Consider the following 19,202-nt stretch of genomic DNA (forward strand, 5'->3'; position numbering starts at 1 on the left):
TGCAAGCATGTTGTAATGGTAGTAACAGTAATTGCTGTGATGTAGCCAGCATGCGAACCCCCATGGAATGAGAAGGTCACTGCAATGCAAAGAGATTTTCTAACAGCTCCTGAGGTGTACTGCTTTGGTCTACACTCATGCCCCTAGAGAGCTGGGAGCATTTCTCTCGGACTTGAAGGAAAATATTGCATTTTTTCTGGCTTTAAACTTAGGAAAACTTCTCAGACTTCATTTACTTCTGTTTTGTTCTCAATGATGGTTTGTATTGTTTAAAATTCTTTGAAAGAGTATATTTTAAAATTTGTATTTCTTTTGTCCCTTGCGATCAGGATGGCCAGTCTGATATTTTGTACAAATTTTGGACTGCAGTAACTCAGACACTTTCTTCTCAATTTCAGTCAGCAACAGACTGTAAGTATTCAGTATAAATGATTTGTAATGTGTTGTGTAGTTATTTTGAATCTCTCATTTCAGTAAGCCCTTTGCTCATTATCTCCTCTACTAGAACTAAAGCAGTGGTTCACTCAGTGCGGGGTCTGTGAATTTAAAACTTCTTGGCTTTGTAACCAAACAGGGTAATAATCCTAAACTATAGTTGAATTTTCAGAAAGAAATATTTCCTACTTCATTAAATAGTCATTATCTAATAACAAAAACATTTTTGCAACTGTATGTGAAGGTGAAAATGTTTGGAATGGTACATTATACTTTCCAAAGTGAATAGGTTTGCCAAATTCAAAAATAGTAACTTGATTTTAAGAGCAGTTCTTACAGTCTTTTCTTGTTAAACACTGATTAGTTGTAAAAATCTGATTTTAGCCATTTTTGAATACCTTTATAAATAGGAGTTGAGTTTTAAAAAATTGTCTTGTCTAAATATAGATAAATGGCTGGTGTTTTGGCTATACACAATATTCTGTACATATGTAATACACAAATAGCAGATACAATCAAGGAATATTAAATAAAAATCATGTATAAACATAAGACAGTACTATTACCAGAACATGCTAATGCAGCATGCAGTTGGTTCATAGATGAGTTTGGTGCTTTCATAAATATATCTTTAATGTTTATATACAGTATATAAAGTGAATTTTTTGCACATACGTATAAAGTGCATAAGATTTGCATGCATCTTTGTGATCTCAGCTATTGCCATTGGCCCTTCAAAATTTGGTCCTTCCAGGCTTTATAGCAGCAATATAATTTTGAGGAACTAGCTGGCTGATTCGTGTTCAGTGGTTGCTAAGTAACTAGATGGTCCCAAAAGAAAATGTATTCATCTTGTGTTAAAACATATTAATTTTACTGTTTGCCTTACTCATTACTTTAACAGCAGTATGTATATACCCGGAATCTCATATGTTCCAACCAAACGTGTGCTACCTGTTTTCAGCACTGGGTTTTAAGATTGTAAAATTGTCACATCAGTTAATGGGATCAATCAGCATTTCAGAAGTAAGGGAACTCTTAACATTTGTTAGCAATGCTTTGACAGATATTCAAAAATATTTTATTACTTATGCTTTTTAATAATGTTTTCATATGAAAGTTTAGAGGGAGTAGTTGGACGTTTGAACTGTGAATGTTTTTACTTTGCTGCAGCTGAGTTTTGGGGAAAACAATGCTTACAGCAAGTAGACTTTTTCATTAAAGTGATGCATCTATACGAGAATGTTCATTTTTAACATATAGATTCTAAGTGATTGAGTCCACTGACATCAGTCACAGACCTCTGGATCATATAGATCAGAGGAAGACAAAACAATATTAGAAAAACTGTAAAAATAGGAGTTCATGGCAGTTTACAGAGTTTGATAATAGATCACGATCTTTTGTGAGGTTGGAACAGTCTTTATAAACATAGCTTCATGACCTGAAATAACTCTGTATTTGATAATAAATGTGAATCCTCCAATATTAAACATTAAAATATATTTGAGTTGGAAAGACAAGCTGGGTGAAGTAAGGCAGATGTCTGGAGCCTGAAAAACCTATGAATGAACGGAACAGTGTTAATCTCCTAAAGTAATGGGAAATCCATAAAATATGAGCGATTTTAGATCAAGATTAACATCAGTTGCTGAAACACTTGTACATTTGTTTCATTTCCTGTTACTTGTGGCAAGTCTTTCAGGGCTGAAAATAATGCTGATTTTTCTGCTGGCTTTGTCTGTCTTTATTTGACAGGTTTAGGAACTGCATTTTTTTAAATTAACATTAACAACTGCATTGTTTTAAGAAGTGTGTGTAAAAGCATATGCTTCCCTCAGATTTCTTGAGACTTTAGCTCATAGAACTTATCTTTTTCTGTTGTAAATGGGTATCTTCGAAGTTGCACAGCCCTACACTTTTCCCCCATCAAGCTATTGTTAGAAAATCTCTAGATTTAGAGAGTTCTAATCACACTTTGACCTTAAATGAATTATAATAGTAATAATTCAGTTTGATAGCAAATGTTTTACAACCTTGATTAGTATCTTTATTGTATAAAATAAATTTTCCACATCCAGTCTTCCAGTTGTGGATTTTATACAGGTGCTTTAGGTATGTACCTTTGTCAACTGCATTTAATGTGATAGGTCATGCCACTCTGAAATTAAGTATAAATATTATATTATTAATATTAAAGATAGGATAACATTCTATTGCATTCATTAATATAAATGCAAGGATACAGGGATGATATGAATAAAAAAATTAGTTTGAACTTAGCAATGCATGTTGCTTACTGCTTTATTTTGCAGCCTCTATGTTTCTGAAACAAGCTTTTGAAGGAGAATACCCTAAACTACTGAGGCTTTATAATGACTTGTGGAAGCGCCTACAACAATATAGTCAAAATATTCAGAGGAATTTTAACACAAGTGGAACTACTGATCTCTTTGCTGAACTACAACAAATGGAAGAAGATACACAGGACATATTCATGCAAAAAACTCAGGATTATGAGTATGTATTATGAACTCTGAGGCGATAAAATGTAAAGCTTTGCACCCTGCAAGAAAACAGAATATTTTAAAGAAGTCAGTGTCATTTAAATTATCAGAGCAGGAAAATTTTAAAGGGTTTTTTTTTCCCCTCTTGCATTTATTGCTTTAATACTATTTTAGAGCTGTAGAATTTTCGTTAGGTTATATAATTAACAGTGTTGGATTTTCTCGTCTTTCACAAAGTCTGATTCTGAAACTAGTTTTATCTTTTTGTCTCTTCCAGTGAAAAAAAATCGGATGATGGAAATTCAAATTTGTATGTGTTGCAATTATAGCAGTAGTTTTCTCTTAATGATACCACAATCATTAGAGTGTGACAAATGTTCAGTTTGTTACGATTTACAGTTTTAATGTTTATACATTGTAGAATAAACATGATCTGAGTGGTAGATATCAGAAAGATCAACCTGAAACAGGCTCATCAAATCTATTAGGACTTCTAGACTTATGTAAGATAAAATGATTATTTTTCGTGAGATTTGTATTGGCTTAAACATGTTCCTGATCTGTCAGTGGAAGACTTATCATTGACTTCAATGGAAGCAAAGTCACCAGACTCCTGACAATGAGGTAAAATGTTTGAGAGAGCTAGTGCTTACTCATTTTCACAAGTAGAAATGCTGAAGAGAGAAGCTTATTAAGCGTAAATTTAACAAGAGTATTTCTACTTGAAGGTTCCTATAGGCATATGTATACCAGGAGATCTTTTTTTTTCTTAATATATCATTGAGTACTGTGCAGGTATAAGCCTTGTCGGGATGGAGACCATGTTGCTGTTGCCCTTCCCCCCACCCGCAGCCAGTTGGGCTGGAAGTTAAACACAGACCCTGGGCTAAAATAAGAAGAAATTTAATACAACAATGTGATAAAACAATCTGAATAGCAGCAGTGGCAATGATAACAACAATAAACAGCAATAACAGTGAACAAGACAAAAGATATACAGAGAAATACCGCAAAATGGTCAGGGAACAAGCCCGCCGCCTGTGTCGCAACCCCCAAAACCAAAAGCGAAAGTAAAAGGGCTCCACCCCTGGACCTGATGTCAGCATGGTATGAATAACCTGGCTGGAGATCCCTTCCCCCTCTCTCTCTCTGCTGGGGAAAACTTGACCCTATCCTAGTTGAACCAGGACAAGTACAAACTATTTGCTAATAAAATACGTGAATATAAAAAGGTCTTTCATTGCAGTTCTGGACATCTTGCTGATATTTTGCAGATGTTTTTAGCACTGTTTGTCTCAAGAACAATCAAGAACAATGAATTAGGGGTTCCACGCAGGTCTTACAGAAAGTGCCCAAGAACTGTATTGAACTACACAGAATTGCTCCCTGACTAGTTACACGGTTCAAGTGAAAAACAAGGTGTTATACACTATTAAAATCTTTTCAAGTGCATATATTTAAAGAGCAGAAAGAAAAAACAGGTTCAATACTGTGAAATTTGTATCGTCTGAAAAGATTCAACTCTGTTTTAATTTAATTTAAAGCGTAGTAATTTTGTCTTATACCCACAGTCCAGAGAAGGCCTTGAAAGATTCACTGCAACAGTATGAAGCTGCCTATTTGTCAAAATCCTTATCTCGACTCTTTGACCCCATCAATCTTGTCTTCCCTCCTGGAGGTCGAAATCCTCCTTCTTCTGACGAGCTTGACAGCATCATTAAAACTATAGCCAGGTATGCACACATAAAACATTTTAAAATGTAATCTTCAACACATTTTTTCTTGTAAGCTCCAATTTTAGAAATGAGATTTCCTTAGCAGTAAAAGGTTGATTACTCTTTAGTTGTAAAACTAGTTAGTGTAAAAATTAAATCGGGATATAGCATAGCATAGCATAGCATAGCATAGAATAGAATAGAATAATTTCAGTTGGAAGAGACCTACAGCAGTCCTCTAGTCCAACTGCCTGGCCACTTCAGGGCTAACCAAAAGCTAAAGCGTGTTACAAAAGGCATTTTCCAAATGCTTCTTAAACATTGACAGGCTTGGAGCATCGACCACCTCTGTATGAAGGCTTTTCCAGTGTTTTGACCACCCCTGCAATAAAAAAATACTTCCAAATGTCCAGTCTAAACCTCTCCTGGTGCAGCTTTGAACCATTCCCATTTGTTCTCTCACTGAATACCAGGGAGAAGAGCTCAGCACCTCACTCTCCACTTCCCCTCCTCAGGAAGATGTAGAGAGCAATGAGGTCACCCCTCAGTGTCCTTTTCTCCAAACTAGGCAAGCCCAAAATCCTTAGCCACTCATCATAGGACATCCCTTCCAGCCCTTTCACCAGCTTTGCTGCCCTCCTCTGGACTCATTCGAGTAACTTAACATCCTTCTTAAATTGTGGGACCCAGAACTGCCCACAATTCTACGGTGAGGCTACATCAAGGCTGAATACAGTGGCATAACCGCCTCTCTATTATTATTATTTCGAATTCATTATATTATTTATTATTTATTTTCGGTATTTTGCTTTTCTGGAATAACTGACATTTTAATTTAAGTTTTACTGTTTAAGCTAATAGAACATTAGGAAGAGAAACTTCACACGTTGCAAATATCTGGTATCTTAATTATTCTGACTGTGTCAAAGGGAAGATGATAGTTGCTTGCCTGCAAGTGATAATACCTGATATAAATATTCTGTTAGATTGAAACGGCAAGATAATAGATAAAGATGACTATTCCAGGTGGAATTTGTAGAATTAGATGCTTAAATTACCAATAGTGCTTTTTCCCTCATAAGCTTTTGGTAAGGACTACTCTGTTTAATACAGTCTGAAAATGATGGGCATTATTCACAGTATGTGTATGTGAGTGTGTGTGTGCAATATTAAATACTGACACTGTACTTGTTAGTGGAAGTTGTACATGCTCAGAACATGCCTATTGGTGTAGTTATTGATGTTATTTTGCTCCTTGCAGAGGAGAAGGTTTAACAAATGAAAATCACAAAATTCAGCTGAGTTTTTCAGCGTGACCTTTAGCTAAGGATGTTTGGAGCCCCACAGAGTTCTTGGAGAAGGTTATTCCTATGTCAGGGTGCCTAGTGTCTATCCAGTTCTTGGGAGAAGTTAATCTCATCACTAGTAAGATGACGGTCCTTGTGCTTTTAGTAGTGCATTTATGAATGTAGCCCCAACAGATGAACATATGGGGGTTCCATGAACAAGAAATACTGGAAGTGATTTAGAAGTCTTTTACTTCTTCCATTTGTTCCCTGTCATTCATTCCTTTGGGGCCTCTGTTACTATAAAGGATTGCCTAAAACACGGCTTATTAGTTGTGTCAAGCTTAGGCGTCCCCTGGGTATTTCTGCACAGCTCCTGTAATTCCAGAGTTGAATGACTGTGTATTCACCTGTAATGTTTGAAGGCTGCTGCCAAAGCTTGAATGTAGTTAATTGCAGTCAATATTTTTGAATGGCTTACTAATAGTGATTTCATTCTGAAGTGTCATTCCTAAACTTTGCTCATTTTTACTAGAATAGGAACACTGCAGGTAAAATTCCCAAATGACTTTTTCAATTGTAAACTGAATTACGGTGCTTAGAAAGACTTGGTTATATGTGTTACTCTCTCTAAATTGACATGCCACTTAACTACGTGTTCATAGTTAATTCTTTATCAATGAAATACAACACTGTTTAGTTGTTAACTAAGATTTGTAACCTTTGCTTCCAGTGAGCTAAATGTGGCAGCTGTTGATCCAGACCTGAGTTTAGCTGTGGCAAAAAATGTGGCCAAGACTATTCAGCTCTATGGTGTAAAGTCTGAGCAGCTTGTAAGTAATTTTAAATTTCTAAAAACTTATGTTTTTCTATGTACAATGTTCTGGGTTTTTGTAGATTTATGACATAACAGTAATCTAGATAGACAAAACCTTCAAATTGGCTTTCCATGGCATTTGGGAACATTTTCAGTTAAATTCTGCATTCAGATAAACATAGGCTGTTGTTAGCAATAAAATTTGTCTGTATAATTCCAAATTGAATTTACCATATTAATTTTTAAAAAATCAAAATTTTTGTCGGTGTTAAGTAAAATTAAGACAATTCAATTCAGTTTATTTGCCAACATTTGGTTTACTATCAGTTACATGATACATTGTCTTTATGGTATTAAAATCTGTACTATTCAAATATATTTTTTCACTATTTGCAACAAAACGTGGGCATTTTTTCCATATATTTATTACTTGCCCTATATTTAACTGACCCTTGATTTGTTTGCATTTGTCACATACTTCCAGTCATTTGCCATGCACTGTTATCTAGTGTTAAACTGAACAGAGGAAGGATCCCCGAAAAGCCAGTGTGAATTGTTGTTGACATACAAAAAAATAATTTTTAAGATCAGCAAGTTTCTCATGAAGTCTGTTACTGAAATTTTAATGCCTTTCTTATGAAGAGATAAAACTTAGTTTTTACAATTAATTATTTAAATTATTAGTTAAAAAAAAAATTATTGCAAAAAAATTTTTTTGCAGACCCACAAGAAATTATTAACTACTTGTATTGATAAACAAGATTTTCACTTTAAAAATGTTAATTCTGAAAGCAAACTCAGGCACTGGTGACATTAATTTACTTGGCTCATTTAAAGAGAGATACTTGCTATCAATTTTTTGTAACAATTGGCTGCAAAACATTGCAGCAATGAAGTTAGTATGGATTCTGTTTACCTTTGAAATTCAGTAATACATACCTTGTTTACTATGTTGGATGAATTGTATTGGAAGTTGGCATACTAGTGTATGGAAGAGGAACATAGGTGAAGCAGTCATGAAAGCCATAAAGATTATTTAAAATTTTAAAATAATAATAATAATATGTGTTTACACTATTTTGCTATATATTTAGAACATAGTGCTTAAATTGGGTCTTCCTTTAAAGACACTGAATCATGGCTTCATAATTTCAGAGTGCAATTTGCTCATGAAAGAAATCAGGATTTCTAGTAGGTTGTGAGAGTCATTAAAGTGAAAAATATTACACTTGTGTCTCTATTTATCATGGAGCATAGTGTCAAATAGTGGCATTCAACTGGGAAAAAAAAACAAATCAGCTGTAACTGTGAAAGCACCAGGGTCTGTTGTGCTCGTCATCTTTGTTAATGTTTGAATCTGGCAAGGGGCTTGTTCAGGAGTATACATCATTTTGTGATCAGCCAACTGACAAATTCTTAAGAAACCTCGGAAAAAAGCATATGTAGCAGTAAGCTGACATGTATATGATTTGTAGCTTTGTGTTAGCTGACCTTAAACTAGAAGAATGTAGGAATAAAGAGGGAATCTGAGCCCTTGAACTTCTTGAATTTGACAACTGAAAATAAAACATGAAACTTTGAAAAACTAAGTGACAGGATTAGTCAAACTGGTGGAATGAACATGAATGTCCTTCAGGGATATGCCTGCAAATTATAAAACATTATCAACTGTGTATTCCACAGCTACAGCTTTTAACTTTGTTTTTTCTTTCTTTACCAATATACATGTTACAAAATTAAAAACTGGACAGGCTCAACACAGTTGCCAAGGCATAGGTGTATGGTGCCATTTTTTTGTGGGAGAAGAGCAAATTGACATTGGCCTGTCAGCCCTGCATGGCCCCTGGGCTAGCAGTGAAGCCTTGATAAAAAAAGAGTGCCCAGTTGTCTCCCAAGCAGTTTCTTATCTCCCTCCCAAGGCCTGCTTTTTGTCAAGACTTCGCTAAAATACCATGCCTAAGCTCCAGCTGCCTCTCCAGAAGGGCATGGCGCTCTCATTGTCCTGTGCCATGCTTGCCAGCCCCTCTGGATATAATCTAGAACATCTTAACTTTTTTTTTGGTACCTATTTTTGGGCAGACAGATTGAGCCTGAAATGTGTACCATGTGTAGAACAGGAGCTATGTCAGACAGTACTGTTTCATTATGTTTTAGTGGTGTAGCCAAGAGTGCAGTCTTCATTCAGTCTTGCAATCCAGCCTCCAATGATAGCTTTCTAAAGCTGAGAAGGGTGACCATGTAACGTTTCCACTCAGATGGTTCATTTCTGGTAGCTATAGTAGAGCAGTGCTAAAGATGTAAATTCAGTTTCCTGGAGGAATTCACAATCATGTTATCTTCCAAAATAAAAGTAAACAAAATAATCTCAGAATTCTCAGTGAAAGAAGATTGGGGGGAGCTTTTAAGAGTCAACAGAAATTTTTTTAATGTTGTAATATTGCAGGTAGATGTGAATGGTGAAAAACTGAAACGTGCACTTCTAAAAGTCTTGAGACATTTTGATGTCAGGGATTTTATTTACTCAATTTCACAAAAAAAGAATTGCAATTCACTAAGATTTCATTGCTGTTTCTTCAGTTAGCTTTAGATAGGACAAATAACAAAAATGTCATTCAAGACTTTACCTTTGATTTTGCCTTTGAGTAAAAGCAGCATTTAACAATCTGTACATATAGTACTCAAGCAAAAACAAGTAAGAAAAAGCGGCATCTTCCTGTGAATCGAAAACATTTCTGTTACTTGCGACTTCATACACGACTGACTTTTGGTTTTCAGCTTCTCCCACACCAAGAACTTAGCTGTTGCTGTGCCTGAGACCTATTCTTGTATTAACCAGTTCAAACAATTTGAAATGAGACACAAATAACCTGTGAGCAGTAGGTAGATCTATTCTGCTATTGGGTCAATCTTTAGCTAACCCCTTGCTGATGCCTGATGTGATTGGTGTATGCCATTAAGCCTTCAGAATTATTGCCCTAATTTCACTCAGTGTAATTGCAGATATTCTTACTATACAGAGTTTGAAGGGAAAATTATACATTGCACTAAATGAAAAAAAAATATTTCTGTTCATTTAAGAGTATTACCTTTCAACTTCACCACCCATCCTGTGTTTTGTAGGTGATGCTGAGGAAGGGTGCTTGGTACATTTTCTCTGTGCCGTTATTATTTTGTCTCTTCTTATTCACATTTTCCCACAACCCAAACATCTTCATAATGATTACAGAAACAGCAAGATTTCCATTTAGTCACTATTTCTACATCCTTCTTATTCCAGATTGGAAGAGAGATTAACAAATCTGATCATCATGTTTTGGATAAGAGCAAAATCTTCCTCACCTGCATTTGCACATTGTAATCCATTGCTTACTTTTTAATGTAATGGCTACTTACTGAGCCAGATTTTGTTCACTAGCCACTCTTTCATACAAGTGAGATAGCCCAGATTAAAAAAAAACCCACTGTTTTCTCCTTGATTTAAGAGTTTTCTAGAGGTGTCATCCATTCTCATTTGCAAATACCTTAAGTTACTTATCTTGATTGACACATACGAGATGTTGTGTTCTTGTTTAACTGGCCACATAAGGAAAAATAGCTCTTTTGTCAAATGCTGACAATAAGTACAGTGGAGGGAAGAGATTAATGAGAAACCAGTAAGTTGCGTTTCTTGAAAATAAAGAAAATTTGAGTAATCTGGGGTTTTTTTGAGAATCCACACTGCTTAACAAAAGATAGGAGCTCACAAATCTGCCTCCTAGAGAAATTTTTACCTATTTTTATAACTAATAGTTGAGAGCTTGTATCTCACCATCTTCATTAGACACCTTTGATATAGCAGCAGTAATTGCATGGCAGGATCCTGTAGGGCAGTAGTCTCTCAACTTCATTGGTCATGCATCCCTGTCAGTAATACTTTTTCAGCATGCACCCCTCTTATATGTATAGTTATTTATGAATGATATACCTGTACTATTGAAGTTGTGATACTTTCTTCCTACACCCCAATGGATTGTCTTGCATAAAGCCTGTAGTGCACGCACCCCACTTTGAAGACCACCGCTCTAGGATAATACTCTGCAGTAAACTTCCACGATAAGAAGTGAACAGATTTTGGTTATTCACTTTTGGGAAAGAGGCCTGATTGATAAGAGGCCTGATTGATTGCAGAAGTCTTTTAAATTCATGTTTGGTTTTGTTCATATGCTACTTTAAATCAGATTTAGTTTATGTATATAAAAATGAAAATTATAGTCACCTGTTGATTGGAAGTGAGACAAAACTGTATTTCCTCAGTTGATTACCAGTAATTTTGTCATTTACTGAGCTGAATTTTAAATGCACTTGAAATGTTGTGATTTCTCTCATAAATAAAAATCTCTTTGTTGCAACTTTGCAATCACCATACTTTGGTTTGCCTGTTGATAGAGCTCTTTCTCTTACTGATACTTAGAACTGGATGTCTTGTGGAGAGATGTCATGAAACATTGAGGGTTAAAAGCTCTAAAAGTTTGCAATATGTGCACTTTTGCAAGATCCATTGCAAGATAAATTGCAATATCTATTGTCCTTATAGAGATTGAAGAGGGAAGAGCCCTATTTAGTCATATAGTTTATTCCCTTCCCAGCACAGGACTGTTTCAAACTATTTATTGTTGGGGTTTTCATTGCATTCTTTCTACTTTTAGAGTTATGATTTCAGTTACCTCGCATATTGTGAGTAGAAATGTAAGTACTGTATGTTCTTTTACTTTTGTGCTATTTCTGTTCAGCTTGGCATGTGGGTGGATTGAAATACACTAACACACCCACCAAGTGCACATAGATGAAATGTGTTGTGCTGTGAACATGAAAATGCAGTTGTTCAGAGAAGATGCGATTCTCCTACTGTTTGAACCTGGAGACCTCTACTAGTTTCCTCCCTAGAGTTATAGTCATCCTGTTAGACTATCTTTATTAGTTGCAATCAGAGTCCTACAGCAATCCTTCCTGTTGTCTTGTGGAAGCTGTGTCTTGCTGCCTCCTCCCACCATAAGGCATCACTGTCAGAGACAAAGTGGCCTGGTATATTTTGGCCAATAAACAAGCAAAGAGTAATTTGCAGAAGCAGGATTGCAAAAATCAGGTTGCCTACTTGCTTTTCAGAGCAGGTGGGGGTGATTGTGCTGGCAACTTCTGGTGGATCAAACTATCTTAAAAAACATTTTTGTATGTGGATATGTAATGGTATGCTTACGTGATTGAGGCAATCACAAACTTACTTTGCTGTGCTTCCAGGTGGTAGGGCACATTTTAGCTCCACTCCAAGCCAGGGTGACCAGCTCAGCCTTGGCACCTTGCTGAGTGCAACACTCTCACTCAGCCTGGAGCACAAGCAGAACAAGTTCATGTCTACTTGAAGTACAGGCAAACCAAGAATCTGCATGGCCATATTACTCCAGGCAGATTTATCCTAAGGTTATGGTAGATAAGGCTAAAATCAGAGGGAGTGTGATTGCCTATAATTGGAGAGGTTCCTAAATATGGAATATTGTATTTTTATGGAGTAATATGTTTCAGAAAAGTTTGTCTAAAAAAAGGGATCTTTCCAGCAGACAAGAGGCTGCAGGCAGATGATATAATGGAGATCTTTCCCACTGTCAGACTTGTAAGCAATCATAAAGAGGAAGCACTCAGAAGATGGAGAGGGAGAGTGGGTGTAATGAGGGAGGAAGGAAATAGAGAATTTGAATTGGTTTTTTATTCCCTTAACTAAATGTGGTTGGACTTGTCATACATCTTACCAAAGTTGATGAATGGGGTGAAGACCCAAAATACAGGCTGTGGCCAGTGCTCTGGGAGAGCTACTAATCTATCCTTTGCCCACAACTCATGGTAGAGGCTTGGCTTCTTATCAGGACAGTGCTTGTGGGAATTTCTGATTATCAGGTTTGCCTAGTATAAGCCACTTGGAAGTTTTTAAGCACTGTACAGAGAACACAGTCCTTTCTGGCATTTTGAAGAATTCTTCTCCAGCCTTAAGAAAACATAAGGTGACAGTGTATTTTATATATTTCAAAGTTAAAATGCTAAAGACCCAGTAACAGAAGTGAATTTTGAGATTAAAGAGAAGGCATAAGCACCTCAAAAATTAGAGTCCCCACACCAAGCCTGAAATAGTTGTCCCATATCCTCACAGGGCAGGACCTTGATTCGCATATTGAAGATCTCTGATACCAGACACCCCAAAAGGCAAAATGAGAGAGGACTTTCTGTTCTGATCCCCAAACCAATGGACCACTGTACACTCAGGACACAAATAAATTTGTATGGATTTTCTTTGGTGAATGAGGTTTTTAGGTTCTGGGTTGTTTCGAGGGAAAAGTCAACATCAGCTGATATCTGAGATAGAGAGTAGGCAGCCTCTTTCTCACTATCCTGGATCTCAGTAGTGTGTTGAGATTTATTTACATTTACTTAACTAAATATCTGAGTTATGTAATATTATACATGGTTTTAGAATGTGCACCAGTTGCAGAGTACTAGAGCAGTAATATGAGCCATAATATGTAAGTACCTATCCAAGTACAAAAAGGTTCTTGAGAAATAACTGGGAAGCTTTGATTTAGCCTGACATTGTTTTTCAATGCAATGGTGAAAGTGGATTTCAGATGTAAAACAATTCCGAATCTTTAATTGGATTAATATTTAAATGTAAAGTGACTCTGACTTAAAAATTCTATGATTAAAACTAATATACATTATTTCTAAACTTTATTTGTTCTGGTGGTTTCCTGAGATCTACTTTTCAAATAACTGGTACTAAATAGTGTAACTGGGACTATGTTATTTTAAAGTATTATTATCTGTCATAACGGTGAGCAACATGTACTTGATGACATGTTTTTAGTGCATTATTGATTAAGAAAGTAAATAACAAAAAAGAGCATGAGAAGTAGAAAAACATAACAATTAGTTGTTGTTTTAACCCCTCCTTCAGTCAAATGCTTATATATCCCGATCACTCGCTGTTTGTCCCCAAATGGTATGGATTTGCTTTTGAAACAGAGCATGAGTGTAGAAAGAAAGACATACAACTGTCCTCAGAACAGTAAATGTAAGTAAATGAGCTTGGTCTCATCTGTTTGAAGGCAAATTTGTATCATCGAGGCTTGTTTTGATTAGTGTTGGCCGCACTTCAAGGATCAGCAAAACGTGTCTTGTTTTGCTGTAGAAAGGCTGTGTATTAAATTGCTCCACACTGATGTTTATGTTAATGTCTGCCTCTCTCAGTTGAGAGTACAAGGTCAGTAAAGGTTTATGGCTGACACTCAGGACTTAATTTGCCATCCTATCTGTGAACATGTCTCCAACATGAGACGTAACAGGAATGTCTATATTAGTCAGCAGAAGGTTCCTGGGAGCATTCCTGGGCACTGTGGCCAGCCTGCCTCACGGCTGGTAGGGGCTCTCCTTCCCCAAAGCACATGGCTGCCTGCCGGTGCCCTTTCAGGGATAGTCCCTGCAATATTGCCTCTCCTGAGGCTGGAGAGTATTTGGGAGAGTAGTTGTTGGCCCAGGCCAAAAAACTTGCTAATGAGTGCCCTAACAGTTTAGCAGTACAGATGATCACGTGCTGGACCCAGGAACCTTTCCTGGCACTGTTTAATTGATTGTTATTGTGTAGCCAATATATATGAATGAGACTGAATGAGAGCGACATGCAAAATCTGTGCAAGAGGAAGCTTAAAATGCTGACAGATTGGAGTAATTTTTTTCTTGCATCTGGAATTCATACTTACTTCTGATGTAAATAAATCTCTAAGGCAAAAGTTAGGAGATGCTGATTTATTCTACAGTAACATTGCTTTTTGTTTTAAGATTTTCTTAGATTGCTAGAGCTTCAAAAGATATGCTTTCCTAAACATGTTCTATCTGTAATGCTTGTCAGCCGTACTTGTCTTATTTTCAGATAGCATTTGGTATTTCTACTAGAGTTTTAGCCCTTGAAAAGAGCACAGCTGTCTGTGACATTGTGGCTAGATGGCAACTCCAGGTACTGATGGATGGGTGCAAGAAAACTCTTGGATATTAACTCTTTTCAGGAGTTCAACACTTTCTTCAGGTAGCCAAATATTTCTTTGAGCCAAGTCAGATGACACCTTTTTGGATGCCCGTGCAACCAGTCCCTTCTGTAATTTAATATTCTATTTTTAGTGAATCTAATGGAAGGAGATACAGGCTGAAGAGCATCTATCTATCTATCTATCTATCTGTCATGTTCAGATATTTTTAGAGCACTGATCTTTGTAATGCTGATCAGCACCAAATGCATTACGTAAGATTAGCATCAAAATATATATAATGGAAAGTCAGCTCTGCTGCAGTTGTTCTTAAATTATTTTTAGTATTGCCCACAAAACTTGTATGGCTCAGTGCATTATCCTGTCACTGTACTCTGTCTCTATTCTATAGGAATCATTTTTAAAGATGAATTTCTCGTCTCTCAGACCTTTTCAATCACAGGTCTCCTTCCCGTGGCTTCAGATAAGATAGTTAGTGGTACACATTATGAAGATTTTAATAAATGCCCACTTTCCACTTGGACTGAAACTAAGACAAACAATTTATCTCTCATCATCCTTCAATCCAATTTATATTTGAACTTGTGATTTGCAGGTGCAAGATTCCAAATTCTGCTTTACTTACATCCTCAGCTACTGTTGTGTTCTTTAATGCTGCTCTGGTAGCTTAATCTTTTGCAGTCACCCATATAGATCTTTTCAATTTTCTACTTTTAGTGGATATTCAGAATTCATACCTGCTTATTAAATACCCGATCCACTAGCTACCCATCTAGAATGGGTTGAAATAGATTATTTGGGAGATGTTTTGAGTTTAAAGAGGCAGACTGTGAGAAAACAGACCATGTACTTCTCACACCACTCTAGAAAATTTATTTTTGTCTTCCAAATTTTCTGCAAAAGAGCTGATCCTTTCCTCTGAGTATGTTTAAAAACTAGTTTGTAATTACTGAGGTTTAAAATAGATCTCAACTTTCTGCGCATCCATCCCATCATCGTGACTATTTATGATATTGTGGCAGATGAGTTTTTTCATGTTTTCTTTTTTTCTGGGTTTATGGTGCATCTGATATATGATAGTCAATAGAAAATAGTCTGCTGTTTGGTTTTGGTGATACAGTTTTGAAAGTGTAATTCTGTCATGACATGACCATAGATCTTCCAGGATATCTCCTCCTGAGATTACAATTAAATGTGCTCTGATCTTGGTTTATATTTTTACTGTCTAAAACCAATCTCTGATCTATTAATGTTTCTTCTTGATTTGCAAATCTTGTTGCAATTAAGAGTATGAGGAAAGAAAATGCTAGAACACCAGGTAGAATAGACAAACAGCAATTAATTCAGCTCAAATTCTGAGCTAAGAGACAGTGTCCTTATACGTTGAATTTTCAGGATTTTATTTGTAGAAGAAAAAGTGTTCATCATGCTTGATCAGAGGAATGAAGATTTAAATAAGCTGTTTTCAGTGGGTTATTTAGATGATAAGCAATATGAATGGCGTATTTTGCCCAGAATCTGAAAGGCTTAGATGTATTATAACTGATCCAGAGACTGTATTGGAACATCTTGGCTCAGTCAGTGAAATTGTTAAGAAAAGTAGAAATGCAAAGGATATAAAAGTTAAAATATTGCAATGATAAAACATTTGGATGAGAAGGATTGATTCTTAGTTTTCTCTGAGTATTCATGGAGACAGAATTTTTTTCTGAACCTTTCGGTTTATACTTAATGGTTGACTAGGAAAAGGTAGAAAGAGACTGGACTAAACAAGTTTTCCATTGATTGTGCCCCTGTCTACCTAGTGACAAGGAAAAAAATATATATAACATGTTGCAAGAAAGGACGACACTGTTCTAGGAGAGCAATAATTCTGGCTTCTTAGGGAAATTAAAAAAAATAAGACCTCCTTTATGGGAGAAGGCATTTGTTTGGTTGGCTTGTCATATGTATTCTTAAGGAGAAATGTACCTTACACCAATCAAAACCATTTTTTTCTCATTTAATTTATACAAGTTCCCCAAATGAAATATGTTCTAGTAGCAAGAAAACAGATGTGAGCTGTATCTCTGTTAGGATGTTTACTTGTGTTTACTGACATAATTGTGTGGTTTTGGGTATCTGCATTGTTGGGTTTTTTTTGTCCACCCATCCTCTTATCTGACATAGCTAAAGTTAACTCACTGAATAATTCAACAAAGTAGGGGAGAACAGGGTGGAGAAGGAGAGAGGGAATATTTCCTGGAATCACATTCTTCTAGTGGAGAGAAAACACTGTTCATGCACTGGTATTTTGGCACCAGATTTAAACTCAAGGAAATTTATGAGGCCTATGATAGTTTTGAATTGAAAAGCATGATTAATTCTCATTGTAATGACATAAAGTGAATTTCTGATTGCCTTTTTTATTATGTGATCTTAGAAGAATTAATCCATGTCTTGTATTAGATGCTGTTATATTGAATTGGGAGCTTTAATTTGCGGGTGAATCACTATTCAGGACATATTCCAACAATGAGATTTGTCTGACAGTTCCAGGGAAATGTATCTAGTCCTCCTGTCTAAATGTCGAATATTGTGAGCTTTGGATGGAAGTATGAAATGTAATAAGCTCACAAATCGTCAAGAACAGTAGTGAAATGATACTTCAGGAAAGGTTTTCAGTAAATAATGGGTCAGTTGCAATGGTGTAACTAATGTGAAAGATTATGTTTTCCCCACTTCTTTTTGAGATAACGTGAATTAATTATATCAGTACCTTGAAGACATGGTGTTACTGTCATTGAAAAACTTGTATCTATGTTATTTAAATGAGAGAACCCAAAAATATGAGTTCAATATTTGGCATATTAAAGGAATTCATTAATAGGTATTTAAATAGAATATGTGGGAAGCTATTATGTACTAAAATAATTTCAGAATAATTACTGTTTCACTGTACAACAATAAAAGCTAAAGATGGCAGTATGTCTAATTTAAAAATAATCAGAAGTCAGCTAAGGTTTTTTAAGGTTTTTTTTTTTAATGGAAAGATGAGTTTTGTTGAAACAGCCATTAAGAAGCTACTTATATTGGTCAGAGAATATTTACAAATGTCTAGCTCATAAGTCACTTAAAAGCATTTAAACTTTAAAAATTGAATTAAAAATCTAGAGGAGAAAGTTGCATTAAAAAATAACTCCATGAAACATTTTCTTCATTCTCATGTTGTCTTTTACTGGTTAGATCGTGACTCACATAACAAATGTGTGATTTTTTTTAAGAGATACTGGCTAAACTCCAGAAAAAAATCATCCAAGCATAAAAGGCTGGGTTTGAGAGTACTGTGTACTTCATTTTATCTTACTGGGAAAGTGGCTAAAAGACTCCTTTAGATCTAGCGTGTAATTTTGCTAACAGGTAGAAAAAGCCCAAGATTGTACAATCCCTATAGCATTTTGTAAATTAAATTTTATGAATCAGAAATGGATTTGAGTAAAAATATGTTGATATGGTAAAGGCTTTTGAATTTTGCAGTTTTAGAACAACTCTAATGAGAGGTGGACAATATAAAACTCATTTATAATCTTCTGCAGGGTAGAAGTATTCTCATCTCCATTAATGCCTTGACTGGATAGCAGAAGAGATAGATGGCAATTAAATAAGTTGATTATATATTTTATGTGTAGGTGAATATCACCCTGTCATGTTGGACCTGTCTCCTGTGTCTTGGGGATGGATATCTGCTCTTTACCTCTGAAGCTGCGTTCTCAGTAGCTGCTTGGGACCAACAGCTATTGGGATGACATATAAGATATGATTAATCATTCAGTCATTAATCTGGCAAGCATGAAAAATTCAGTAAACTGTTACAGTCAGAGGTATCGGGATCAACACACATTATCCTTGAAATCCTTATCAGACTTGGGCTAGCTGGATAAACCTGAGTCTGAAAAAATGTCAAATACAAGGGGCATAATTTTTGGAAGAATTGAGAAGTGATTCTGAGTGCTTCAGGTTTAGGATTCTCTGAGATTCCTTAAGGGAACCGGTTTTAGGTGCTTTCTGATAGCATAGTTGTTTTAAAGCATCTTATTATTTAAGGACCATGAACTATTATCACTTTGTACAGTGCTTTTCTTCTCAGATGATTCAAAGACTTAGAGATAAATCCTGCCTTTTCTGTTACAGAAAGACTATTTGCTGTTTTCCTTTCATTTCTTCCACTTTTGAAAATATTAAGGAAGAAGAAAAAAAAACCCACAAAACCAAAACCAGAAATACCCAATAGCTAATGGTTCAATGATTGCTGTTGTTCTAGCATGAGTAGTATAGGCATGATGTTTGGTCTTTTTTCTTGGTTAAGGACTTCACAGACTCTTCAAATTTTTCTTCCCAAAATA

At 35.7% G+C, this 19,202-nt stretch overlaps 1 protein-coding gene across 1 annotated transcript in view; it reads left to right on the forward strand.

Moving 5' to 3' along the window:
• COG5 (component of oligomeric golgi complex 5) overlaps positions 1-19,202 on the forward strand; it is a 190,640-nt gene that overhangs the window by 140,485 nt on the left and 30,953 nt on the right. The window contains exons 11-14 of the mRNA XM_026868004.1: positions 330-411; positions 2,751-2,955; positions 4,514-4,675; positions 6,677-6,776. Of these exons, the coding sequence (XP_026723805.1) occupies positions 330-411; positions 2,751-2,955; positions 4,514-4,675; positions 6,677-6,776 (549 nt within the window). The remainder of the gene's footprint in view (positions 1-329; positions 412-2,750; positions 2,956-4,513; positions 4,676-6,676; positions 6,777-19,202) is intronic.

This window comes from Athene cunicularia (genome assembly GCF_003259725.1).
Source record: "Athene cunicularia isolate RWA chromosome 1 unlocalized genomic scaffold, athCun1 chr1_part2, whole genome shotgun sequence".
NCBI classification, from domain to species: domain Eukaryota; kingdom Metazoa; phylum Chordata; class Aves; order Strigiformes; family Strigidae; genus Athene; species Athene cunicularia.